The 24,104-nt window shown below is 37.4% G+C and overlaps 2 protein-coding genes across 3 annotated transcripts in view; both read left to right on the top strand.

Annotated features, from left to right (window-relative positions):
* The first annotated feature begins 16 nt into the window (after positions 1-16).
* Positions 17-13,048, top strand: LOC139969588 (sterile alpha motif domain-containing protein 3-like). Of its 2 annotated transcripts, XM_071974691.1 has the most exons (9): positions 17-156; positions 3,144-3,373; positions 4,013-4,121; positions 4,851-5,018; positions 6,048-6,141; positions 7,065-7,409; positions 8,084-8,264; positions 8,790-8,875; positions 9,720-13,048. In XM_071974691.1, exons 1-9 carry the CDS (start codon positions 146-148, stop codon positions 10,002-10,004), a joined length of 1,509 nt encoding a protein of 502 aa, XP_071830792.1. In that variant the 5' UTR covers positions 17-145; the 3' UTR covers positions 10,005-13,048. The 2 variants fall into 2 exon arrangements, with proteins under 2 accessions (XP_071830792.1, XP_071830793.1); XM_071974692.1 differs by lacking the exon at positions 4,851-5,018.
* A 5,008-nt stretch (positions 13,049-18,056) lies between these two features.
* Positions 18,057-24,104, top strand: part of LOC139969582 (uncharacterized) — a 30,705-nt gene continuing 24,657 nt past the window's right edge. The window contains exons 1-4 of the mRNA XM_071974682.1: positions 18,057-18,218; positions 20,244-20,538; positions 21,149-21,325; positions 21,962-23,837. Of these exons, the coding sequence (XP_071830783.1) occupies positions 20,257-20,538; positions 21,149-21,325; positions 21,962-23,837 (2,335 nt within the window). The 5' untranslated portion in view covers positions 18,057-18,218; positions 20,244-20,256. The remainder of the gene's footprint in view (positions 18,219-20,243; positions 20,539-21,148; positions 21,326-21,961; positions 23,838-24,104) is intronic.

The raw sequence follows: 24,104 nt of genomic DNA, 5'->3' as shown, positions 1-24,104 counted from the left end.
TCATCACTGCACTGCTTGGCGACCAATCCTAGTATTTCATAGTTTGTTCCCGCAGAAGCGCTTCGCCGTCACATTTGACGAGACTTGACACGACTGGACTTCACCTTCAACGGCCGCTTGTATTTTTATATGAATCTAAAGCAACATGTCACAAGTGTAAGTTGACGTTAAGCCCTTGAAAGAGTTGTTTGGTTTATAAAAGTACAGATTAAATAACTGTTATGCATAGGCTTTACTAGCCTAACTGTTCTGCTACTTATTCGCCTATATAAGATTAGAAGACTTTATAACTAAGCCTAGGCTATGTCTTACAAGTAACAGCCACTAGTACAATGCAGGGCCTACACTGTGGCCTACCATTGTATCAAAGTTTACAGCCTAGCTAGCGCAGGCCAAGACTGAACTATTAAAACTGAGTGTGCATTAATGCTGTGAGGTTTGTCCAGTACTTATGCCAAGCCATCCTAATAAAGCCTAGCCAAGGTTTTGTTAGATTAGGCCTTATGGCATCCTTGCAGTTGCAAAGTTGTTCAATATGTAACACTTTCAGGACCATTACTTTCAAAAAGTTGTTACATCACATAAGATTCTCACATAGTATTGAACCCAACTTCTCCATAAGATGTGGAATAGATGGTTGTGAAAGAAAATATCGGGTGTTCAGCACGTTTTATTCCCATCTGCGGAAATTTCATAAAAGAGTGTTCGATGTTAACATAAGGCATGACAGTAACTCTGGTGGGCATGAGGATACTGAAGTAGGCACAAGTCTAGTGACGGAAAACATTGGTTTAGAAGTTGATGATGTGACTCATAATTCGCATAAAAATAGTCTTGCAGAATCAACTGGAATAAGTGCTATCGATGCTGCTGCTCTGGGTGATGGATCACACATCAGAGAAATCGGTGAAAGATCCACGGAAAGAGACTTTGCTCTTTTCATCTTAGGCATGAAAGAGAAGCATAAACTACCACTTACTGTTACAAATAGCATAATATTAGAGCTATCTGAACTCATCTATAAAAGTTCAAGGGATGATAGCACAGAGATCAAAGAAAAACTTTCAGCTTCTGGTTTCACAGTGGCTAAAAATCCTGATATCTTTAATTTTATCGATGAAAAGTTTGAAAAGAAAAATAACATCTTTGAAAAGTTGGCCTCAGACATTAAACAGACAGCTTTTTATAAGGAGCATTTTGGTTTAGTCGAGCCAGTTGAACATGTGCTAGGTTCCACCTGTGGGAAAGATGATACATTCATTTATGTACCATTGCTTGATACTCTAAAAAGTCTTTTAAGTCATGATGATATTTTAGCAAAAGTTCTGAAGTCCCGTTCTAGACATGGGAACAAACGATATGAGGATTACTGTGATGGTGAAGCATTTCAAAATCATCCCCTATTCTCTTTGGAGCCACATGCACTCCAAGTTCATTTTTATTATAATGATTTTGGTGTGGTGAACCCACTTAGAAGTAAAGCTAACAGCTACAAAGTTGCTGCATTTTATTTTGTTCTTGGAAATTTATCCCCAAAGTTTCGGTCAAAATTGTCATCAATTCAGCTTGTTTGCCTCTGCTGTACAAGATTAATAAAACAGTATGGCTTTGGGAAAGTGCTCAAACCGCTTCTTGAGGATGTTAAAGTCTTAGAAAGTAAGGGGGTGACAATAACAACTTTAAACCAGGAGGAGTTTACATTCAAGGGTTGCATTAGTTTGGTTTCCATGGAAAACTTGGCAGCACATCAGTTAGGAGGCTTTCAGCAACATTTTCATGCTGGTAGAATATGTAGATTTTGCATGGCAAGTAGTAATGACATTCAAGATCATTTTGATTCATCCAGTTTAATCGAAAGAACAAGTGTTGGTCACAAACATCAGGTGCAGTTAGTTATGGAAAATCAAGGTCTTAGGCATGTTTATGGAGTAGCTTCTAAATCTGTTTTGTCAGATTTGCAATACTTTGATGTAATCAGTTGTCTACCACCTGATCCAGCTCATGATTTGCTCGAAGGACTTGTTCCAGAATTAATGACGAAGGTTGTGACAACATTTATTCAGGATGGCTTGTTCACTTTGGAATCTTTTAACAGTGCTTTGAAACTTTTTCCCTTTGGAAAAAGTGATCAGAAAAGCAAACCAACTTGCAATACCACTGCTAACCTGGGAAGTTTCAAAATCAAACAAACAGCATCTCAAACATGGTGCCTGATGAGATTATTGCCTTTAATCATAGGAAGCTCAATTCCAGAGGGAAATGAAAACTGGGAACTATTTTTGTCACTTATGGATATTTGTGAAATTACATTTGCTCCCTCTATACCGTGTGAAATGGTTGCATACTTGGAATATTTGGTGCATGGATTTCTGGTTGCTCTGAAAGAGCTCTTTCCTGAAGATAGAATTAAACCAAAAAGTCATTACTTATTGCATTACCCTCGTTCAATATTGAAATATGGACCTCTTGTTCACTGCTGGACAATGAGGTTTGAAGCTAAACATGCATATTTCAAAGAAATTGCCAATAGGCAGAAAAACAGGCGGAATTTGTGTAAGACATTGGCAAGGCGTCATCAATTACTTATGTGCTATTATGGAGCTGGTCAGAATTTTTTGGATGACAAAATGACATCCAACTCAGGAGGGGACGTTCAAAAGTTACATCAGTTTTGTGATGGGATTCAGAGAGCTTTGAAAAGTCAATTTCCAAGCATTGAAGAAGTGCATACATTAGCTTTTGTTGAATTACCCAGTTCATTGTATGCAAAAGGTTGTTGCATGGTTCTAGAGGCAAGAGAAAATAGGTTGCATGAATTTGGCAAAATAGATGCAATCTTTATCAAAGGTGGTAAAGTGTATTTTGTTTTGATGGTTTTGCGCACTATTGGTTACAGTCAACATTTCCATAGCTATGTATTGTGTTTTCAAAAAAAATGGGTCATATTTGCTTATGAAGATTTTGCTTGTCATTTACCCTTATCAATTTACACAAATCAAAATCAGAGAATGGTAACACTTAAGTACTTTGTTTAGAGAAACATTAATACTTAAAATAGAGCATCTCATTCCTTATCATTGTTACTTTGAACTTCAAAGGTTAGAAGAAACAACTTTTTAGTTTCTATATATTTGTGTCTTCAGTGAAGCACTTAAACGGTACCATGTAACTTATGGATCCAGAGAAAGGGTTTTCTTATGTAGTGCAAGTGATGTAGAACCAGAAATCAAATCTCAATTTGGGATAAAGAAATTTCGGCTTCAGGTCTTTGATAAAGACTTTGACGACTGGGTGGACATTGACGGTGATATAGAAGAAGAGCAGATGGAAGATAAAGCACTTAAACTGAATGTGATTGGTGAAAGAGATGAAGGTAAGTATAAATGCTTCTTGTACACGATTGCAAAAAGATTGTTGTCCAGAAAAATTTGCCTATCAGCAGCATGTTTATTACCATTTCATGAAGGAGCCTTATTGGCATAATGTGATGTGTGAACCCCATTTGGAACTTATTGGTACTTGGGTAGTTCGAAGGACAATATGTGCACATAAAACATTCTTGTATGAATGTATGTACATTGTCATAACCTCTCCTCATGGCTTTCCCCTACAGTAGTGGAAAGTTTTGGGATATTTGACAGGAGGAAGTCACTATAGTATTCATATTTGAAATTTCAGGGAAGCTTTAAGATAAGAAATTACCACAGTCTGAAGGTATTCTGCAAGGGACAAATTGGTATGCCAAAGTTGAATACTACTTCAAATTTTCATTGTAACAGTTTACAGTTTGCAATATCAATCAAAAAGCATTACTGTCTAATGAAAGTGCTAATCAATATCAAATTGGTTAGCAGTTGAAGATTTAATAGTAAATAGTAAATTGCAATTCAAATCCAGTTATTTTGTTTCTTGTACTTATGAGCAACACATATTTAATCCTTACATCCTGGGGTTTTGCAAATTAGAAAAATAATTTATAATACATATTTTGGACACTCCTTTCCTTTGTCAGTTGCATGCCTCAGTGCCACTTCATTTACAAGCTCTTCAAGTTCAGATGACACCATTATATTGGTTGGAAATGAAAGAGATGTACCTTGTACCAGTGATGTTTCAGACAGGTAAGACATGTAACATTTCATGTTTGAATTATTATCCTACCTTGACAGAAGCAAAAAAGAGCTTATTTAAGGGAATAAGCAGTTGCCCCAAACTAATTTGCAATATCAGCTAAACCTTGCAAATTTCTGGTGCTGACCTTACAATTATATTTTATGGCATTTTAGAACATAAATATTGCATATAAAAGACAAATCTAAGAGTTATGGTGCATAAATTCAACAATTCAGTAACAAAAACATTGTCACATGAGTAGGAAGAGCCATAATAGAAATATTATACTACAGTATACTAATTCAAATCAGGGTGACTGCATTTTCTCTTTAAGCTATCACTACAATATATTAGGGTATGGGGGGTGGGGAGTTGGTGGAACTTGGTTGGTTAACAGTAAGTCCCACACATTCCCTAAAGAAGTTCAGTACAAAGCCCCTTATTTGAATAATAAATAATAATAAATACCATATATTAAAGTGCTGTTATCATGAAATAAAACATGCTCAAGAGGCCATGCTGAAGAGGCCATTTAATATGAAGTCACATTTTGCTAAGTACTGACATGCATGTTCAACAACTTACAGCTGAAGTAGTGAAAATCAAGCTGTTCAACCTGTGTCAAAGTATAATCTGTATTGTTCATGTAAAATTTGTTTAGGGTCACTTTATTGAAAGTGCTAATTCTATACATTTTGCTAATGAAGTTTTGTTTACCCTTTTTGCATGCTTGATAGCTTTCATGAAGAAGAAAAGTTCTTGCCATGGCCAAACAAGTTTGAGCTGCATCAAGATGATGTTAGGAGAGACATCTTGGTTGAACTATTAAAAGGGGGACCTGTCAGCAACAGAATTAAATCTGCTGTAATCCAAGCTACATTTGATAAAATGTGCTTGTTTACTGTGTAAGTACCTTTCCCTATTTGAATATTAATAGTTTGTCTTTTCAATCACTAATGCTAAACCAGTGTAAATTTTTGCCTTCAAATGTCATACGCATGCATAATGCACAAGTCTTTGGAATCTTGACTTTTCAACATCTCAGAATTACTAGCTTTGAAATATGTCAATGTGTAAGTATGCCATCTTTGAAATTGTGGTGTTATTTAACCTGGAACAATAACACCTTTGGAAGCCCGTATTTTCGCATTTGATTTTCTGCATATAAAGACGTCATGTGTCAATAACCTACAGATTTTAATATTGTGGAACCTTGGAATGATGTGGTTACAACTTTGTTAAAGTTCTGTTCATATTTTAACTTCAGATGGGGATATCCACATTACCAAAACAAACAAGCTCAGGCAGCGACCTCAAATATAAAATCATAGCCTTTTAGCTGACTCAGCCTGTCTGGGGGGAATGGGGGTGCTAGGTAAGGTACTTAGTACAAGCAGGACTTGATGGTTAGTGGGTAAATGGGTGAACTTTTCACTGTTATTATTAAGTTGCAAAATAAGTTGTTGATATTATTTTAAAAATGTAATTTCCATCTTTTTGGTGTTTGTGTGTGTAAGGTTTATTTCACTCCCAGATCAACATCAGACTAAAACAAGGAATTAAGAATTACATAGTAAAAACAAAACAATTTAGACAATATATCTTCAAGAATGATACAAGAGACCACTATAGAGATAGTCCGCAGTATCCCGTAACATAAGAAATTTCTATTATGGGAGATCATTGGGCCTGTATGAGTCTCACCCAACCAAGCCCTGTCCTGCTGATATGAAGGTTAAAAATTGGAGCTTTAGGAGCCCCAGACAGTACCATCTTTTCCTTTCACTCCACATTTTAAAAAGGCTCCCCCAATATACTAAATCCCCCCCAAAAAGAGTTGGTGAAGTGGGTAATTGCCCCCCCCCCTCCTAAATTTTACAGCTGGCACTAACCCTGTATGTGAATCAACTATAAAGTGATATTCTTTTTTGTAGGTATCCTACTACAGATCAATACAATACAGCAGCTAAAGCAGTCATAAAGTCCTTTCCAAACTTGGCAATCAAATTACCATTCTGTGAGCCTTATGTAAGTATATGATTAAGCTCTTCATTTATTATCTAGAAGGTGGGCGTATATGTACATATAAAAAGCACCTGACTAGATTGTGTAATTTCGACTACTTTGTACAAAACTACCACTACTAATGGTATCAGTCAAATTGGTGCTTTTCAGGTAGACAGGAGACTATTTTCACTGTATTTGCTTAATTGTCAAAAGCCATTTTTATATCCAGTAGCTGGTGCTAGTGAAGAACTATGTACAGCTGGATCTTTTTAATAAAGACATCAAATGATGGGGCACTCAAAACTAGATTGTTTCTCCTGCCATTTCAAGGGCAAAATCTTACATCCACTATAGATTAATTTTGCTGTTGGTTTGTAAAAGTACTTTTCAGTTTGAGGGAACTTAACTGGGTGGATGCAAGGGTTGAACTGCTGCAGCACAGGGCGGGTGGGGGAGGGGGGATATTGTAGTCTGGGGTCTTGTATACATGCAGATGTTTGCACATTAGCCCCCTCCTGTGACATTTATGTATACATACATATTCATATAACTTACTGGCCTACCCGAGAAGATGCATGAACCAGTACACATTGTGCATGCATCTGACATGAATGTCCAGATATGCATGCTTGTAAGATCAAGGTGTCTACTCTTTAAAATGGGTGAGGTGACATGATGAAACATGTGCATACATTACATTGTGAGGTTGCAGAGTTTTATACCTAACAATAGTGTTGAAGTTTAATTTGAATTGTTCAGCTGTTTTTAAGACCTTGTAACAAAATTACAATATACTTTGTGTTCAAGTGTTCATCACAATTTCATAGCTCTTTAAATTACAAGTCCAGACTGAAGAAAGGTATTTTACAAGAATATGTAACATTGATATCAGATTATCTCATCATACTGCAGCTTCCATTCATTTTTGCATCTTGGTTTTGTAGGATGCATTGAAAAATGCACTCAAAGATAAGTTCAGAAATGAGAGGGGACACATGACGAGGGATGTAGTTGTGAAGAAGAGGAAGACATCTACACATGCAACAACTGATGAGGGAGAACGAAAAGAGGGAGCTGATTGGACTCTACCTGAGGGTGAAACAGAGGAGACTATCAAACTGCACATTAAGGAACTACAAAAGGAATCAACAAAGAAAAAACAAGACAAGAACAAAATTAAGTCATTAATGGCACTGACATTTGGAGAGAGAAGGAGACTTGTACTTGAGGAGAAACCACCAATAGCAGAAATCAGAGGCAAATTTCCTACTCCATTTTGTGCAGAACAGGTAATTTCAAACAAATGATTCCTAATTATTAAGACTTATGATTATAATGTTCTACACTGGAAATTGTTGGTTTGACGAAATCATAAGCCAATGTTAAGGCTTGTGTATGTAAGGGTGAATGAACATGTGTTCATGCTGCATAGCTTGCTCTCAGGATTTCTCAGGAAGGGAAGCTTCCTCGAATCATAGCTGATATTCACGAAACACAGTGCAATAAGTGGAAAAATTGTCAGTTACTGGCTTCTTAAAAATCCCTTAGAATGTTGATTGCATTTGGTTAGTAGATGATTCCTACCTTTTTTAGTTCAAGAATCATTTGAGGTAGACAAAGTTCAAGGAAAAGGGTCATGAGTGTATTTTGCCACAAATTAACCTGCCAAGTGAGCTAATCATAGCTGTTTTATTTACCATGGAAGAAACACATTGTTAGCTTTGACAGGGATTTTCAAAAAGTAGGTGAATCTAAATACCATGGATGATATGTTAGAGTATTTGAATGTTTAGAATTTCTACTAAAATAGAGGTTTGACTGAAGAAAATCATGAATAACTGCCAAAACAAGATTCTTTTACTGACTTAATGATCTAACACGAATACTTGGCTGAAAGTTCCTGTTTGAAAGTTGTTTATTAATACAATGTCATTATCATCCTTTTTATTACCTTAATTCATAGATCATAGAAGATTTTTCAGCCATCATCAGTTGGGATGCAGTGTCGGAGATGTTCTACAAAAATCTTGATGACATTGCAGCAAAGATCATCACCTACAACACAAATCACTCAAAGAGCACTCTTCGATTCCTTGTTGAATACAACAACTTTATTCAGCAATTGACAGAGAAAGACAAAAGGGGTAAGTTAACATCTCAAAGTGCTGAGTTAATTACCAAAAATAATAAAAAAGTTTACTATTATGTAGACTAGGAGATATGTCTTAACAGTTTCAGTTGAGACAAGCATTTTGTCAGCTTCTTAAAATATAAATTAGTTAAACTGATGGCAGATGTTTGAAAACTTAAAAAAAATCCAAGGTCTTTCAAGATAATGAAGAAAAATGTGGCCAATCCTGTTTCATATATACATGATAATCTGAGCAAGGAGACAAGTTGTGACCATATGAGGCAAAGTAGCAACAGTGTCGTCATTGGATGAATTAGATGGTTTACTAAATCCTGCAATAAAACATTAATTAAGGAACACTTCAATGTAGTTATTTTTAAGAGTGCAGAGATAAAACTGCATTGATACACTACATCAACTTACTAAATCATTATGTTATTTTCAGGAAATCAGCATGAAAATTTTTACTGTTGTGTTACATTTTACATTCATTTACACTGAATGAAGACAATAACTTCAGTGTTTATTTCTGCTACAGATGCTACATGGACCGCAGCTCTCTGGATACTACCTGGCTTCCTGAAAGAAGATCGCAACTTTCTGTTTATAAACAGTGATGATGATGTAAGCTTCCCATTTTAATAACCCTTTCATTAGTTGGTGTATTATTTGTAAACTTGCAAAAGATGTAAAGAGTAATATGTCGATAACCCTTCTAAGGCCAAAAAAATCTATGCAATGCTGATCGGGGTGTGTGTGAGGCCTCGGTTTGTAAACACTATACCTCAAGAAGTGAAAGATGGTTTGCACTTCAAGAGTAATATGTAGATAGCCCTGGTGAGCAGATGATCCCTATTTTTTCTTTGAATTAAAAGATAACACAAGGTAACCCTTGGTGAGTAGGTAGTTCTTCCTGTTTTTCATTGTGGTCAGAGGTCATTTGAGATCAACAAACATGAAAACCTGAACCCTTTAGTTACCACCACATATCATGAATTGAATTTAGGTAGCATTTGGTAAGTAGCAAATCCCGAAGGGTTTTGTATGGAGGTCACAGTTCACTTGTCTTCAATTAGAGCCAAGTCTTAATAAAGTTGATCGCTGAAGAAATGATAGTTGGTTTCAAATTCAATCTTCTTATATAGGCACCTATTATTCGATACTCTAAGGCCAATGGCACTTCTGGTGATATCAGGTCAGCACGGTGGAAGTTGGAAAATCTGCCATCTAATGTTGCTTCATAATGGCAAGGAATCACTAAGTTATTTGACATTCTGGTTTATATATACCCTGAGTTATAGAAACATTCGCAATATTCATTTATAGCTAGAAATGATGCTTATTCAAATCAGCTCCCAAGTAATATTATCAAATGCAAGTTTAGTGTATGTGATTCTGAAGAAGCTGGATTACCTTTGAATATGTGTTATCAGGAATTAATCATCCTATTTATTTCATTGTTTGATAGGTTAGCTCGGATGTTGAAATCAACACACCGGTCATAACATACACTGGGGATCCGCTGGACCCATCAAACATAACAATCATTGCAGAAAACGAAAAATGCAGTACTGCAGCATCTTTCCCTGAGGCAGTTCTAATCCTGCTGGCTACATATTATGTTTTCAACATACAGTATAACGGCAAAGTAAAAGGAACACTGACATTTCTGCAAAATGTTCTGCTGCAATGCAAAGACAAGGGGAAATTGCCTCAAAAGATCATTTCATTAATTGCAAAACTTCAAGCATGATTTATTTCATTTTGTGACTTTTCTTCAAGTTCTATTGTTTTTCTGTTATTTGTTGACCCAGAAGTATTGTTAGTTATTTTTTTCAGATTGTTTGCTGGATTTGCATAGTGTTGTTTTCAGGGATTTAGTGTGTTAGCATAATTTTACAAGACAAATATTGTGTAAAATGATAATTTGGGTAATTCTTAATACACTTAAATGATATATAATACTAAACATTACAATATTGGTGAAACAGTGAGATCAGGGGCAACTACAAGTTTGAAGTGCTGTAACATGCCTTGTTATGACGAAGAGCAATGTTGGGGGCGAAAATTTAGTTGGAACACTAATGCAACTTTATAAAAGGTGTCATATAGTAAAGTCAATAATAAGCTGTTAATACAATTAGAACTGGGTGTAATAAGAAGGCCAAACAGCAATTAGTTGATATTAAGCAAATTATCTAAGCCAGTAAATTTTTTATACATTCAAACCAAGATTGATGAGCATTAAGAATGTTGCAAATTGTGTACAGTAATATTTTGTGATAAATTGTGGGGTCTACAATAAACATAGAGGGGTATAGTGATTAAGGTTTAATGTTCAGTCTAGTTGAAGCAAGCTTAGTGTAGACTAATTGTATGCTAGTCTTCCTCAGTTAGCCTCGGTTACACTCAACACAGATGGTTAATGGTGATCATTCACAATCATAGGCCAAAACTTAAGCATCACCGTATCTTTGCTCGTTTGATTTTGTTTTTGTCATTTTATACCAAGACCAGGAAGTTGTTATCGATAATCTTTGTAATGCTTGATGCACATATAAATAAAATCATGGAGACAATTGCTGGAACAATTAGATCAGTGACAAGAAAGTTCCATATATTGTGGCTTGTTCTGTCACAACAAAATTTGGTTGGTGGGGTGGGGGTGGTGCACATAAACATGCACCACTCTAATGCAACTTTTTGAGTGTTGTATTCAAGATAAATCAACATGAAATGTTAAAGCACTAAGAACTGTATAATTAATCATACATTAGAGTTAAGGTATGTTTTAGAGTTATTAATTTACAACTTAGTAACATACAGGTCTTATCATGTAAACCATTATTGTGTTGATGCAACATTCATGGTCAGTGAGAACTGATGGGTTTGATCATAAACAAAAGCATGTTGATGTACCTGCATTGATTTGCAAAGTTAGTTGTTTACATACAAATTGTTTTTATTAGTAAGTTATTATTGTTTATCTTAATATTCTCCAAGTTTCTCATTTTTTTGCTGAGCCATTTTATAAAAGTGGGAGTTATGGTCTTTTTTACCAATGTTATGCCAAAGTAATGCACTTTTTGAGTGATACCAGATTTTTAAGGTGACAGTGATACAGCATATTCATAACAGACAACCTGAAAGTAATATTTGTGGTCAATAGAGATGTATGTTAATGTTAAAAGATTGGCACACCTTAATTTTACAAATGTATTCATCGATGTAAATGAAAATTGTTACATGGTTTAATACCTGACATGCCTTGTAATGGGTTGTGGCGGTTTCTAATTGTTGAGAAAATGTGATCATACATTAGTAAATGTAACATTTTTTAGTCAAGGTTTTACTAGTATACACATATGTTACCAACTTTAAGTGTTGCTTCACCATATTGTACATTATGCATGAATATTGCTAGATTGATATAAACATGCTATTGCATTGATTATTCATATCACGTTTATGCAGTGTAGTATTCATGTTTGAAGTTTCTAGTTTTCTCCTAATTTTACATTCTTACCCATTGTATTAATTCAAGAATCTTCACAATTAAATTGCATTGTGTTATGTAGCTCAATGAAGGTATGCTGTGTTGGCCAAATATGGTCACCTTTGCTTAAAATTCTGAACTGTTTTTATTACCACTCTTGAGGAAATTTTTCTCACTGAGACATTCAGTCATCTTGTGTGCTCAATGTAGAATGTCTGTGAACCATTGGAGGGTAGTGACCTCCAGGAAAGTATTCTTTGAAAACATCTAGCGAATATAGCATGCTATAATTTTGGGCCAATACAGAAAACCTTTAATATAATTATAATTATGTGCAGCAGCATCAAAGAGGTAGTTGTACATCTTAAGCATAATAGTACCAAAAGATCTAATGGAATAATCCCACACATCAACACAACTAAGTCATAAATTTACACCTAAATTGTTTAAAAGTAACCAAACAGTGGGTAAATGTGAGTCTTGCTTAGCAACTCAAATAATGGTAAATTGACACCTAAATTGTGTTAAAGTAACCAAATAGTGGGTAAATGTAAATCCTGCATAGCAACACAAATATGGGTAAATTCACACCTAAATTGTGTTAATGTAACCAAATAGTGGGTAAATGTAAATCCTGCATAGCAACACAATAAAGGGTAAACTTACAAATAAATTGTGTAAAAGTAACCAAAAAGTGGGTAAATGTAAATCCTGCTAAGCAACACAAATATGGGTATATTCACACCTAAATTGTGTTAAAGTAACCAAATAGTGGGTAAATGTAAATCCTGCATAGCAACACAAATATGGGTATATTCACACCTAAATTGTGTTAAAGTAACCAAATAGTGGGTAAATGTAAATCCTGCATAGCAACACAAATATGGGTATATTCACACCTAAATTGTGTTAAAGTAACCAAATAGTGGGTAAATGTAAATCCTGCATAGCAACACAAATATGGGTAAATTCACACCTAAATTGTGTTAATGTAACCAAATAGTGGGTAAATGTAAATCCTGCATAGCAACACAATAAAGGGTAAACTTACAAATAAATTGTGTAAAATTAACCAACAAGTGGGTAAATGTAAATCCTGCATAGCAACACAATAATGGGTAAATTCACACCTAAATTGTGTAAAAGAAACCAAATAGTGGGTAAATGTAAATCCTGCATAGCAACACAATAAAGGGTAAATGCACATCTAAATGTGGTTATAAATACCCATACTTTGTGTCCACATGCGGGATTTACATTTACCCTATTTTGGGGTAAATAAACCCTTTTAGTTTTTACAGTGTAGATGATGGCACAACCTGAATACGTCGGAAATGTCGCGATTAAAAAGAAGTTTTGTATTTTGAAAATATATCGAGCATTCAACTTTATAGTGAGGATGCATGCTATATACCTTCATGTATACTCATACACAATCAAAGATGTTCTCTTCGAAGGGGGACGTGAAATACACCCCCCCCCCAACCGGGTCTAGTGCCACTGGTGGTGTGAATATTTAAAGCACTTTGTTTTTTCTAGAGCCGTGCATGCATAAACACACACACATATATATATATATATATATATATATATATATATATATATATATATATATATATATATATATATATATATATATATATATATATATATACCCTGAATAAGCTTAAACAACTGTATAAATATAGTTACCGGTACTGAAGGTAATTTTTCTTAGCTGTTAATATTTGTGCATGCATTCTATAATTTCTTCAAGGATAGATGAAGTAATCTTGCTTTCCATAAGAAGGTGACAGGGATTAGGGGAGGGGGTTCTTTATTTGCATTTACTTCTCTAATAAATATCCTATAATGACACGTCGACTGGTTTCCTCGACAGAGAAACTGTATAAATAAACTCTCCAAACCGTTTGCTACCGGTATTACGGTTTGAAAGTATATGGATTTATGAGAGGCCAATGTTGACTTATTATTATATCTCATGAAATTTGTCTTGTGGTCCGATCATCAAAACGAGGAAATATGTGAAGGGTGACTTCGATTATCACAAAGCGGTATATATATAAACTTTATTTTGGTTTCTCAGTGTGGAGTGCACGCGCTCGAGTCAGGGTCGAATGTATCACCGAACCAGGTGGGGTCCAGTCCCAAGGCCCCCGATGCAATGAAGTAAGACAAACAAAATGGATGGGGGAAGTAGTATCATATTACAATTCCGCCGAAGATGGGTCGAATGTATCACCGAACCAGGTGCGGTCTAGTCCCAAGGCCCCCGATGCAATGAAGTAAGACAAACAAAATGGATGGGGGAAGTAGTATCATATTACAATGTCGCCGAAGATGGGTCGAATGTATCACCGAACCAGGTGGGGTCCAGTCCCAAGGCCCCCGATGCAATGAAGTAAGACAAACAAAATGGATGGGGGAAGTAGTATCATATTACAATGTCGCCGAAGATGGGTCGAATGTATCACCGAACCAGGTGGGGTCCAGTCCCAAGGCCCCCGATGCAATGAAGTAAGACAAACAAAATGGATGGGGGAAGTAGTATCATATTACAATGTCGCCGAAGATGGGTCGAATGTATCACCGAACCAGGTGCGGTCTAGTCCCAAGGCCCCCGATCCAATGACCTTCAAAGTAAGACAAACAAAAGGGATGGGGGGAGGGGGAGGGGTAGTATCATATAACAATGTCGCCGAATATACTCAAGGAAACGATATTTCTTTGCCTCTTTTGTTTGTTATTTCCCTCATAACACTGGGTACAGCATAGTCATCATACATCAATCAAAACCTAAGAATGAACCTTAAATGATGGACCCATATATTATGTATATACAAACATATACAGACACTGCAGAACTGAATAACAACGTAAGCACAATGTCTGTTTGAGCCATCTTATGGTCCAATACTTTAAGTCTAGCACCGGGTCTCCACACTAGTCAAACTCGGCGGCCCTGGGCGACGGTACGGTTGGAAAAGGGGTGATGGTTGGGGGGGGGGGGAATTCGGGTGGTGTATTTGGTCTAATCACCTTACTGCGTGTCCGAACAGCATTATGTATGTTTACTGGCAGTGTCTGGTCAAGGGGAGACGTCACTACAAGGTTGAAAGCCTATACAAGAGTACATTACAAGCTATCGGAATATCGATTTGTATTAAGGTGTACACTGTTTGCTTACACTGTAACTAAGATATAAATATATTGTTTACTATTGATCAAGTTCCTATCTCAACCTTTGGTTATTGTTACTGCAATCGTGTCAGCTATAGCCAGCTCTCAAACATTTAGGTCGCCCAGGGAAAGTCATAACATGTATATAGATTAGGGCCGGAAGAAGGCATGCACATTGGAACTGCAGGGTGGTAGTTTATTTATTTCAACTTTCTAGGGTAAAACTCATTTAGCGATACAAAACGTTAATCTTACATATGAGGCCCTCAAATATAATTTACAATTTAAGACATCAGAAATTTGAACATATAAACATTTAAATAACAGAGTAAAATAACTGAATAAAACACAAAATAAAATCACAAAGAACACTGAAATAGAAGTACAACTGAGTATAGATAAAACAAATCAAGGTCTGGCTAATACACCATTACAAAACATTAGCAATCATTTTTTTTTTAAAACTCGCAAGAGTGTTGGCCTGCTTAATCTTAGGATTTAGCTCAATCTATTATTTTGCTGCTATAGCATTGAAATCTATTTCTATGGTTTTCAGTATATGTCCCCTTGTAATGTAGAAATTCTTAAACGATGAGGATCTTAGCAATTGCAAATTCCGTTATCGGGGTAAATAATTCATTTAAGTAAGATGGGGTAAGATCATTTATAATTGTGTATGCCATTGTCATTCTTTGTTGTATGCTTTATGTATCTATCAACGTCTTCCATCTTAAGTCATCGAATAGGAAAAGTCGATGGGGGCTGTAACGAGCGACTTGCCCGAATAATAAAACCAAAATTTTCGCGCCCTCCGCGCGCGTTCAACATGTTAATGTGAATATCATATAGGCATGCATCGGTTATTACATCGCATGCCAATAACATACAATCATTTGCCTTGTTATTACCCTTCCATATTGGTTAGAATTACTGGGGAAGTCGTTACAATAATCATGATCATAATAATATCAGTTTAACCATTGAAAACACATATTGCAAATTATTTTTCTTTCAGTATAGGTGCCCGCAAGCTTCTCATCGTATTGCCCGAATTTTCACAACATTTTTTGGTTGGGGGGGGGGGCGGAGCCCTCAGCCCCCGCCTCCTACGCCTATGGGGGGAGGAGTGGCACATACACCCCACACCACAAGATCCCGGCGCCTGAAACAATCGACAAGCACTAGTACTTTTACCGGTTATACGGCCTAGTGGGTAAAGGCGGTGGCATCATTGAAGCTATGCCGAGACCAATTAGCAATCGGGAGGTTCGGGGTTCGTTCCCCCGGCCGGGTCATAGTAAGGTGGGTTTTTCATCCAAGAGCAATGTACGGATTTTCCATATGAAATGACTTTCTAAATTGAAAAGGTTCAAACTTTGAGTTAAACTTGTTGAATTGGAAGCCACCCGACATGAAAGTTGTAATCCATGAGCCCTTACGGGCTTCTCTCCCATTCGTGGTCGTAACAATAACGTAACAATCGTTCGTAACAATAACTGCGTGATAATTATTCTTATTATAGTCTATACCATTTTCTAAATACTCTTAATTACAAGCCATATAGCCTACAGGCTAATTTATACATGAAAATCGGGCGGATGTTCTTGACATTAGATTGAAAACCCAATTACCAGCAAGTATAGGTATAAATACTTCATAACGTTCGCACCATACGCTGAATGGGAGGCCGTGTCGGAGGGGTATATATGGAGAGGGTTGTATGTGTTGCTATAAAAACCAAACCAATAACACACAAACAAACAACGGTATTGCCCCATGATGCACGTATGATGGGTCATAAGCCTCTGGAATTACGGTTCAAATAATTACAATGAACCCCAAGGGGAGGATCCAGGAAGGCGGTTCGCTTGTTGAAATTTCCACCAGGACCACAGTGCTTTGAAAATTATTCGATCTTCAGGGGATCCCCAAACTGGCCCCTATTTTCTAACCCCTTCTACACTTTTTGATACCTTCGTATGCACTGATCTATAATTAGCGCGGATTTGTGTCAGTTCTTCTAGAATCAAGTGAGGGCTCGGTGAAGTTTGCCCCTCCAAGTCCTGAGACGGAATGACGCCCCCAGGTACCAGTTATACTTTCAAAACATCGGGAGTCAGTGTGGTCAAAGTTGTGTTATATGTATTATGTCGGTGTAATTATGCTTTATAGTTTATACGGCAACACAAGCTTCATAAACTACAGAACTTGGAATTAATACAGAAAAATCTTTGCCAAAAATCGATGTGTAAATGGACTTTACACACATATGCATGGTCCTATGATTACACCAGGGAGTTGTTATGGACTCCCTGATTACACACATGTACTTTACTACGTGCTTGTCATTGAGTATCTGCTGTATCACTTATGTTCCATTGACTTACACATTAAATTCGTCACTTTCAAGACCTGCCAAAGCATAGAAAGAAGTTTTCAACTGGCATATTCTGTCTACCACATGATAGCGATCTTGACCTAGTGGCACTTGCAAATTTCGATATTATATTCCGTTTAGATTTTGAGCGAGAAGAGGAGCAAGTTTAGCATACTGAACTCCAACCCTTCCATATGCTCGCTCGAAGTAATATCAACAATTCTTTTTCTGAAATGGTCTATATCATCTTCCACCCTTCCTATTTTCACACCATCTGTACTTTAAATTATGCTCCAGTACACATAGAGTCAGAATAAAAATATAATACTTTTCAGAAAAAGTCGCCCAGGAAAGAACCTGGGCACGAAAACCAATCTACCGAACGACTGATCCGCTCTCAAACCCAGTCCCCTTGCATCGGGACTGAGACTGTGTGATCATCCTCGGGTGTGCATCACCATTCCCCTCGAAAGGGAACAGAAACTACACATGATCTTAGCCAAAAGGCCTAGAAGCGATGGTAAATGATAATATATATGCCTAAACAATGGTATACACTACTCTAATTGTGGTGTGAACAACTCCCTGGTGATACCTACTGCAACACCTGCTCCACGACAAATATTTATTTTAGCCGATTGATTATCGGCTATTATGGTCACTCAATATGTAGTTCAGTTGGTGGCTGTGAGAAATTGAATGATTGTGATTGGTTGATTTCAAAGTCGCGAACTTTTTAATATGCACAAATTCTGCAGCACTTTTAAACGATGTGTGAGAAACGAAACACCACGGCTCTCGTTTGAAATACTGGAGTGAATTTTATGGTTTTTAAACCTCATTTTATCCATTTTTCTCATGTTTCAGCTACATATCAGCACATAGTCGATAGTTACTTCGAATGAAAACCGGAGGTAAGTAGGCTAGGGCTAGACATAAAGAGTGTAAAGAAAGCAATGCTAAGTTATACTGAAACTGAAAGGGAAGAGACGAAAGCATGATAACAACTTTGCTCAAATTTATAAATTAGGCTACGTTAGGCACGTAGCAGGCTACTAATACTATTTACTAGGCATAGTACTGTTGCAGCCTAGGTACAGTAATAACCGTAAACGTACTGCCTAGTTACTTCTAACGACCTAACGCTTAGGCTACATATGAGAATATGGTGTGTACGAGGAAGATATACAGTTAGTAGTTACCTCGGGATGTGCAGCCGTAATCATAAGTCTGAATTTGCTCTGTAATGTAAACTAGTTCTAATCTATTCTTCTTCTAAAAGTTCTATGTTGTATGCTTATTGTTATGTCATTGATTGTTTAATCAAAGGCCGTGGCTATTCTTACGACTAGTCGTAACAATTATTTATAAACTATTCTTACGACAAAGGCGAATTCAAGCGCAGTAAAGTAAATAAAGCAACTGCGCAAGTAGTAGGGGTAACCCTAACCCTAACTTTAACCCTAAACCCCAATCCTAACACTAACCCTAACCGGAAATTATTTTTACTCCTGGTCGTAAAAATAGTACTCCTGTCATAAAAATAGCAACTGCGCATGCGTAATCGGAAATTATTCTTACAAATAGTCGTAGGAATAGCCACTTTGTTAATCAAAATCCATCAGAATGTGTTACTGTTAGTCTAGTTAAGCCTAGCCTATATATGTAGGCTTACTAGTAAAGTCCTTGATTTAAACTGGTCGAAGCAATGAAAAATTTACCTAACTTTGCAGGAAATTTGTGTTTATGTTTAAAGTATAATTGCTGTAGGCCTGGGCCTAAATGGGTGAAATAGTCCATAAGAGTGTCTTAAACATGCAGCAAACTTGATGTTTTCTTGTTTCCCTGAACATAATTTTAACAGTTTTTTATCAAGGTTTAAATCGCATTCCAAAAAGGGGTTGCAATTTGACTTTGTCAACAGCAGCTATTGTGTCCATCATTGCAGCTATATATGCTGTATGTACTATAAGTTAACAGTATGAGAAGTTACAGAACATAGGTAGTTACCACACAGTAATGTACATACATAAAAGGAAGGCTGAAGAGAAAGTTGTCTTAAATGCCTTGCGATACTCCAGTTGGTTCAGACTATTGAATCAGGTCTGATTAAGCAGGTTCTGGATATGGAGTGATACTACTCAACTCCCCTAAAAGGGGTAAAACGAGAACAGGTTGTAACTCTCTAAAGAAAAGCTGCCCAAGGATTGAAAGCATGTGAACCTAAAAGAGCGAGCGGTACTAAACCTAAACTTTGGTGATTTTTACATGATTAGGTCAAAATGTACATCAAATAGTTACAACCCAACACACAAAGTTTAAGGCATGTCTCCAAGTCATATGTTACGGATCGTTCATTCGAAGAGTTACACAAAATTCTAGGCCTAACAACATTTAAAGGTATGCTGTATTGGCCCCAAACATGCTAGATATTCAAATACATGGGTCACCTTTGATCAAAATTCTTAAACTGTTCTTATTACACTACCTACAAGGAAATGTTCCTCACTGGGATATTCAGTCATCTTGTGTGTTCCTTAAAAATGTCTGAGAACAATTTGGAAAGTAATGACCTCCAGGAAAGTACTTTTTGAAAACTTCTAGCAATTAAAGCCTGCTATAATTTGAGGCCTATACTGACTACCTTTAATAACATTTTTAATGTGTAAAAGTAAGTTGGCCTGACGTTTCGATCCTAGCAGGATCTTCTTCAAAGGCTAAAAAGCCTTGAAAAAGATCCTTTAGCCTTTGAAGAAGATCCTGCTAGGATCTAAACGTCAGGCCGACTTACTTTTACACATTCTCCTACACAGGCTCTCTAGTGGACAAGCAGTTTGCTAACAGTTTCATTTTATTTTGTTTTTAACATTTTTAATGGTATACTGGAAAGTGGAAACCCTTTTATATTTCTTGTATATTTTTTTTGTGGCTTTTTGTAGAGCTGAGCAAATCATGTCCAGCCCGGTCAATGATCCCTGGATGGTCACTCATCCTGCCACTCCCTCAACGCCTGATATGCGAAAGCAGAGACGTACGTGGCACGCAGCGACGCCTCACAAAGTATCGAGTCCGGCAGACCATGTGCCTTCCCTACAGATCACTCACTTCACGAAGAAACAGATTGTCTGCTTCGACGTCGTAAAATTTGGCAAAAGTAGGAAACGACATCTGAAGCTGATCAACCCCCGCGATTATCCACAGACGGTCCAACTTGAGAGGATCTCCCCAAAGAAGGTATTTAGCAGTAGGGCTATGTGCTTCTAGATGCTTTTGGATGTATCTTGAAGTACCCAATTAAGATAGAAACCTACTATTTTTTGCTTAAAAGTCTAGATGGACAAGAGAAACAGACTCTTCATGGGGAGTAATTTGGTAAATCACAACTTGTGAAGCGATTCAGGAGGATTTTATGAACTTTTTTGGCCATGCACGTAATGACTCAAAATATATACTATACTACCGTAGGGTTCTGGCACTTTGTGACACAATGTATACTAACATTGTGTGCTCACATATACATAAATGGTACACATTACATTGGCTGACAAACACAAATACATGATATAAAAAATATATAAATACCATACATTAAAGTGCTGTTATCATGAAATAAAACATGCTCAAGAGCACTGTAAAAATGAACCAATACCTGGAATATAAATACCAAACTTAAGAAACCTAAAAGTAATAACAACAGCAATAAAAGTAAAAAAAATGATATAAGACAGGGATATAAACCACAATAAAGAACATAAAAATAAAAATATATATAAAAATGAGCACAGTTACAGTACATGTGAATAAAACAACGAATAAGATCTGGTGTCTGTTTTAATTTGTCCAGGGCTTCTTTCTGAATGACAAGATTTGGGAGATTCCACCAAACCAGGAGCTGTTGATTCCAATCTTCTGGACTCCTCCGGAGGAAGGAAGCTTTCGGGACCTGATCACATTTCTATGCGAGGGCGCTTTTCGGTTGCAGGTCATATTACTCGGAACAGCAGAAGATGCAACGAGGAAGGTACTACACATATGTCGCTCATAATTGGTGTTAAAGTACATATATATGTAGCAAGCATTGATAGACACTGTAGTTACTGTGTTAGTAATTCAAATTGTAACCAATCTTTCCAACAGAACTTTTAATGTACAATACCTAAACAAGAATGGCCTAAATTGCCACAGTGAAACAAAGGAAACATCAATTTTGTATGTCATCTTCATGAATTATTCCTTTTAGTAGGGTTATACAGTTAAAGTAAGTGATTGAAGTTAGGGAAATAAATTCTGTCCATTTTCTAGCGGAATCTGGTCAAACCATAGATGAAATCACGTAGCTGAAGGACGTACGTAATATTGTGAATATTTACACCATAAACCATCATACTAATGGATCTATTATTTAGTGTTCTAGTAAAACTTTATCGCCCAGAATCCTCAGGTACATTTACAAAGTAATATTTATCCTATCCAAAATCGAAACTGGAAATTTGAATTTTGAAAATATTAAAAATATATATCTTAATCCTAGCAATTGCTTGTTTAAGATATTAAACTGCTTTATATTGGATTTTAGTCTCTAATAGTATACAAAAAAACTTATTGCGATCCATGAAAACTGCTGTTTATCCTGGAAATTTCATTTCATTTATCGTAGGTATCTGGAAGGCGATCCACTTTCTTGGTCAAAAGAAAATCGTTAGCAAAGCCACTCAGGACACAGAATGGACTTGGCCAAAAGAAGAAGAAGAAGCACTCCCTTCAGACAACGCCAAAACCAGTAGGCAAGGAAAATTTCAGTTCGACAGACGTTAATTTGCCGAAGGTGGACATGTTGCCCGGCACGCAGAGGGAGACCATGGTTTTCAAAGCTGCAAATGCCACGGTTCCCACTAAACTCAAGGCAGAGTGTAAAGAGAATTCCGGTAATGGTCGCGACCTAAACGAGACAGCCTTCAACAACCGCACGACTTGTAATGCTTTGAAAGAACTGCGAAACGCAGTGGAGCCGATCCAAAACGTGCCACTCCAGAACATTGCCAGAGAAACGCTGGTCGTCTGCGAGGGAATGTCACCTCTGCTTCAGTCGAAGAAATCAAAGGCACGCACTAAGAAGGGTAACTATAAGGGAAGCCCCGAGAGGGGCAGGTCTTCTGAAGATTTTGTTAGAGAATTGAAAGGGACAGAGGTCAAAGTTCACCACAGTTCGTCAGACAACCACAGTTCTCCACTCGTGGTCGGTGTCTCAAAACGGGCTCTGTTCACAGATGTGGAGGCTGGTAAAGGAATTAGCGATAGACAGCTGGATCAAGATAGTGTAATTACAAGCGATGCAGGTGACAAGGAAGCGAATGAAGATTACTCGAGAGAGAAGAAAGTAGATGCGGATCATGCGAATGTCATCCACGACGAAGATAGTAAGGAGGATGACGACTCCTTCGAGGACAGCCTGGAAGCTAAATCGGAAGAGAAGAACGCTTCTGGTGAAGCCGACAGTGTTCGGTGTACAGATGTTCCGGAAGAAAATGAAGATAGGGTAGTCGATGCAGACGGTAGGGGAGATTCGGGTGAAAGAGGTGAAGCCTTGGAAGATGGGGCAACTGGAGAGAAGAAAGAGTCGGGAATGGATGAAGAAGTAGACTTTGGAGGAGGAGGAGGAGGAGGAGGAGGAGGAGGAGGAGGAGGAGAAGGAGGCTTTGGACAAGATCAAATGGAGGATGATATCTTGAAAGAATCTAGAGGTACTGAAAGTAAAGTGGAAGAAGAGGAGGATGAGAATGTAAGACCAGTGAAAGTTGAAGAGGGAGATGAAGAAGAATCAGATGGCGTGGAAGCTGAAATCGAGGAAGACACAGTCGTAGGGATCGAGACCCTCTCAACGGAGTCAGAAGTCATTGAAAGTACAGAAATGCAGATTAGTTGTGATGTCGATCATGGAGTTGAAGGAATGAAAGGAATTGTCGATGAACTTTCCGGTGGAAAGCTGGAGGATATTGAGAGTGCACAGAGAGGGGGAGAGAATGACTCCAGAGAAGAGGCAGGAGATACTCTAAGGGCATCTTCGTATTCTCCGACTGATGGCGAGGTTGAATCAGCATCACCTTTGGAGGATGCTACTCTTGATGTGGATGTAAACAAAATCACCGTTGATGATGATGTTAGAGGGCAGCATCACGAGACGATGATTCTCGACAGAGTACCCGCCAGAGAGGACGAGAAGCAGGGATTAATGTTCATCTCTCTAGATGATGATATCGGCAATCGATCTAAGAAGAGGACTAGCGATCCTGATGATACTGGCGTCACGGCCGTGAAGAAGCCTAAAACTTCAAACTCTTCTGGTACGACTGCAAACAAACCCACGAAAGGGAGGAAGAGCAGCTCCCTGAGTTTGAACCGAACGGTAGCTCTGCGTAGAGCTGCGGCGATGAATAGCTCTGTGACTGGAGGCAGCAGAACAAAGCCAAAAGCGAAGAAAGCAATGAAGGGTGTTCCGATGGCTAAACTCAACCTCTTGAAACCAGGAAAAACTGGTAAGTCTCCAACATGGTGACTTGATTGCTCACTCGCACCCTCATTCTCCCTCACCCTCCCTGTTCCCCTTCCCAACTTGTTGCCTAGGCTGTGGCTTAGACCTCTGTGTGCTCTTTCTCTTAAATAGTTAAATTGTAACCAAAAGTGTTTTTTCTCCTCTTTGAAAAGCATTAAAAGTGTTCACTGTCTCTCACCCTTAGAGTGACACAGCTGTCCCTCTTGCATACTTATTAAAACATCTTCTTGTGTATGTGTGCAGTTTGGAA

The sequence above is a fragment of the Apostichopus japonicus genome, chromosome 7 (genome assembly GCF_037975245.1).
Source record: "Apostichopus japonicus isolate 1M-3 chromosome 7, ASM3797524v1, whole genome shotgun sequence".
Classification (NCBI taxonomy): Eukaryota; Metazoa; Echinodermata; class Holothuroidea; order Aspidochirotida; family Stichopodidae; genus Apostichopus; species Apostichopus japonicus.
The sequence above is the reverse complement of the archived record's forward strand: the minus strand, read 5'-3'. Positions and strand labels throughout refer to the sequence as shown.

Excerpts from the sequence above, each read along its gene's own strand:
- LOC139969588 (XM_071974691.1), top strand. Across the intron at positions 6,142-7,064 it reads TACCATTCTGTGAGCCTTAT|GATGCATTGAAAAATGCACT; the intron begins GTAAGTATATGA and ends TTGGTTTTGTAG. Across the intron at positions 8,265-8,789 it reads GACAGAGAAAGACAAAAGGG|ATGCTACATGGACCGCAGCT; the intron begins GTAAGTTAACAT and ends TTTCTGCTACAG.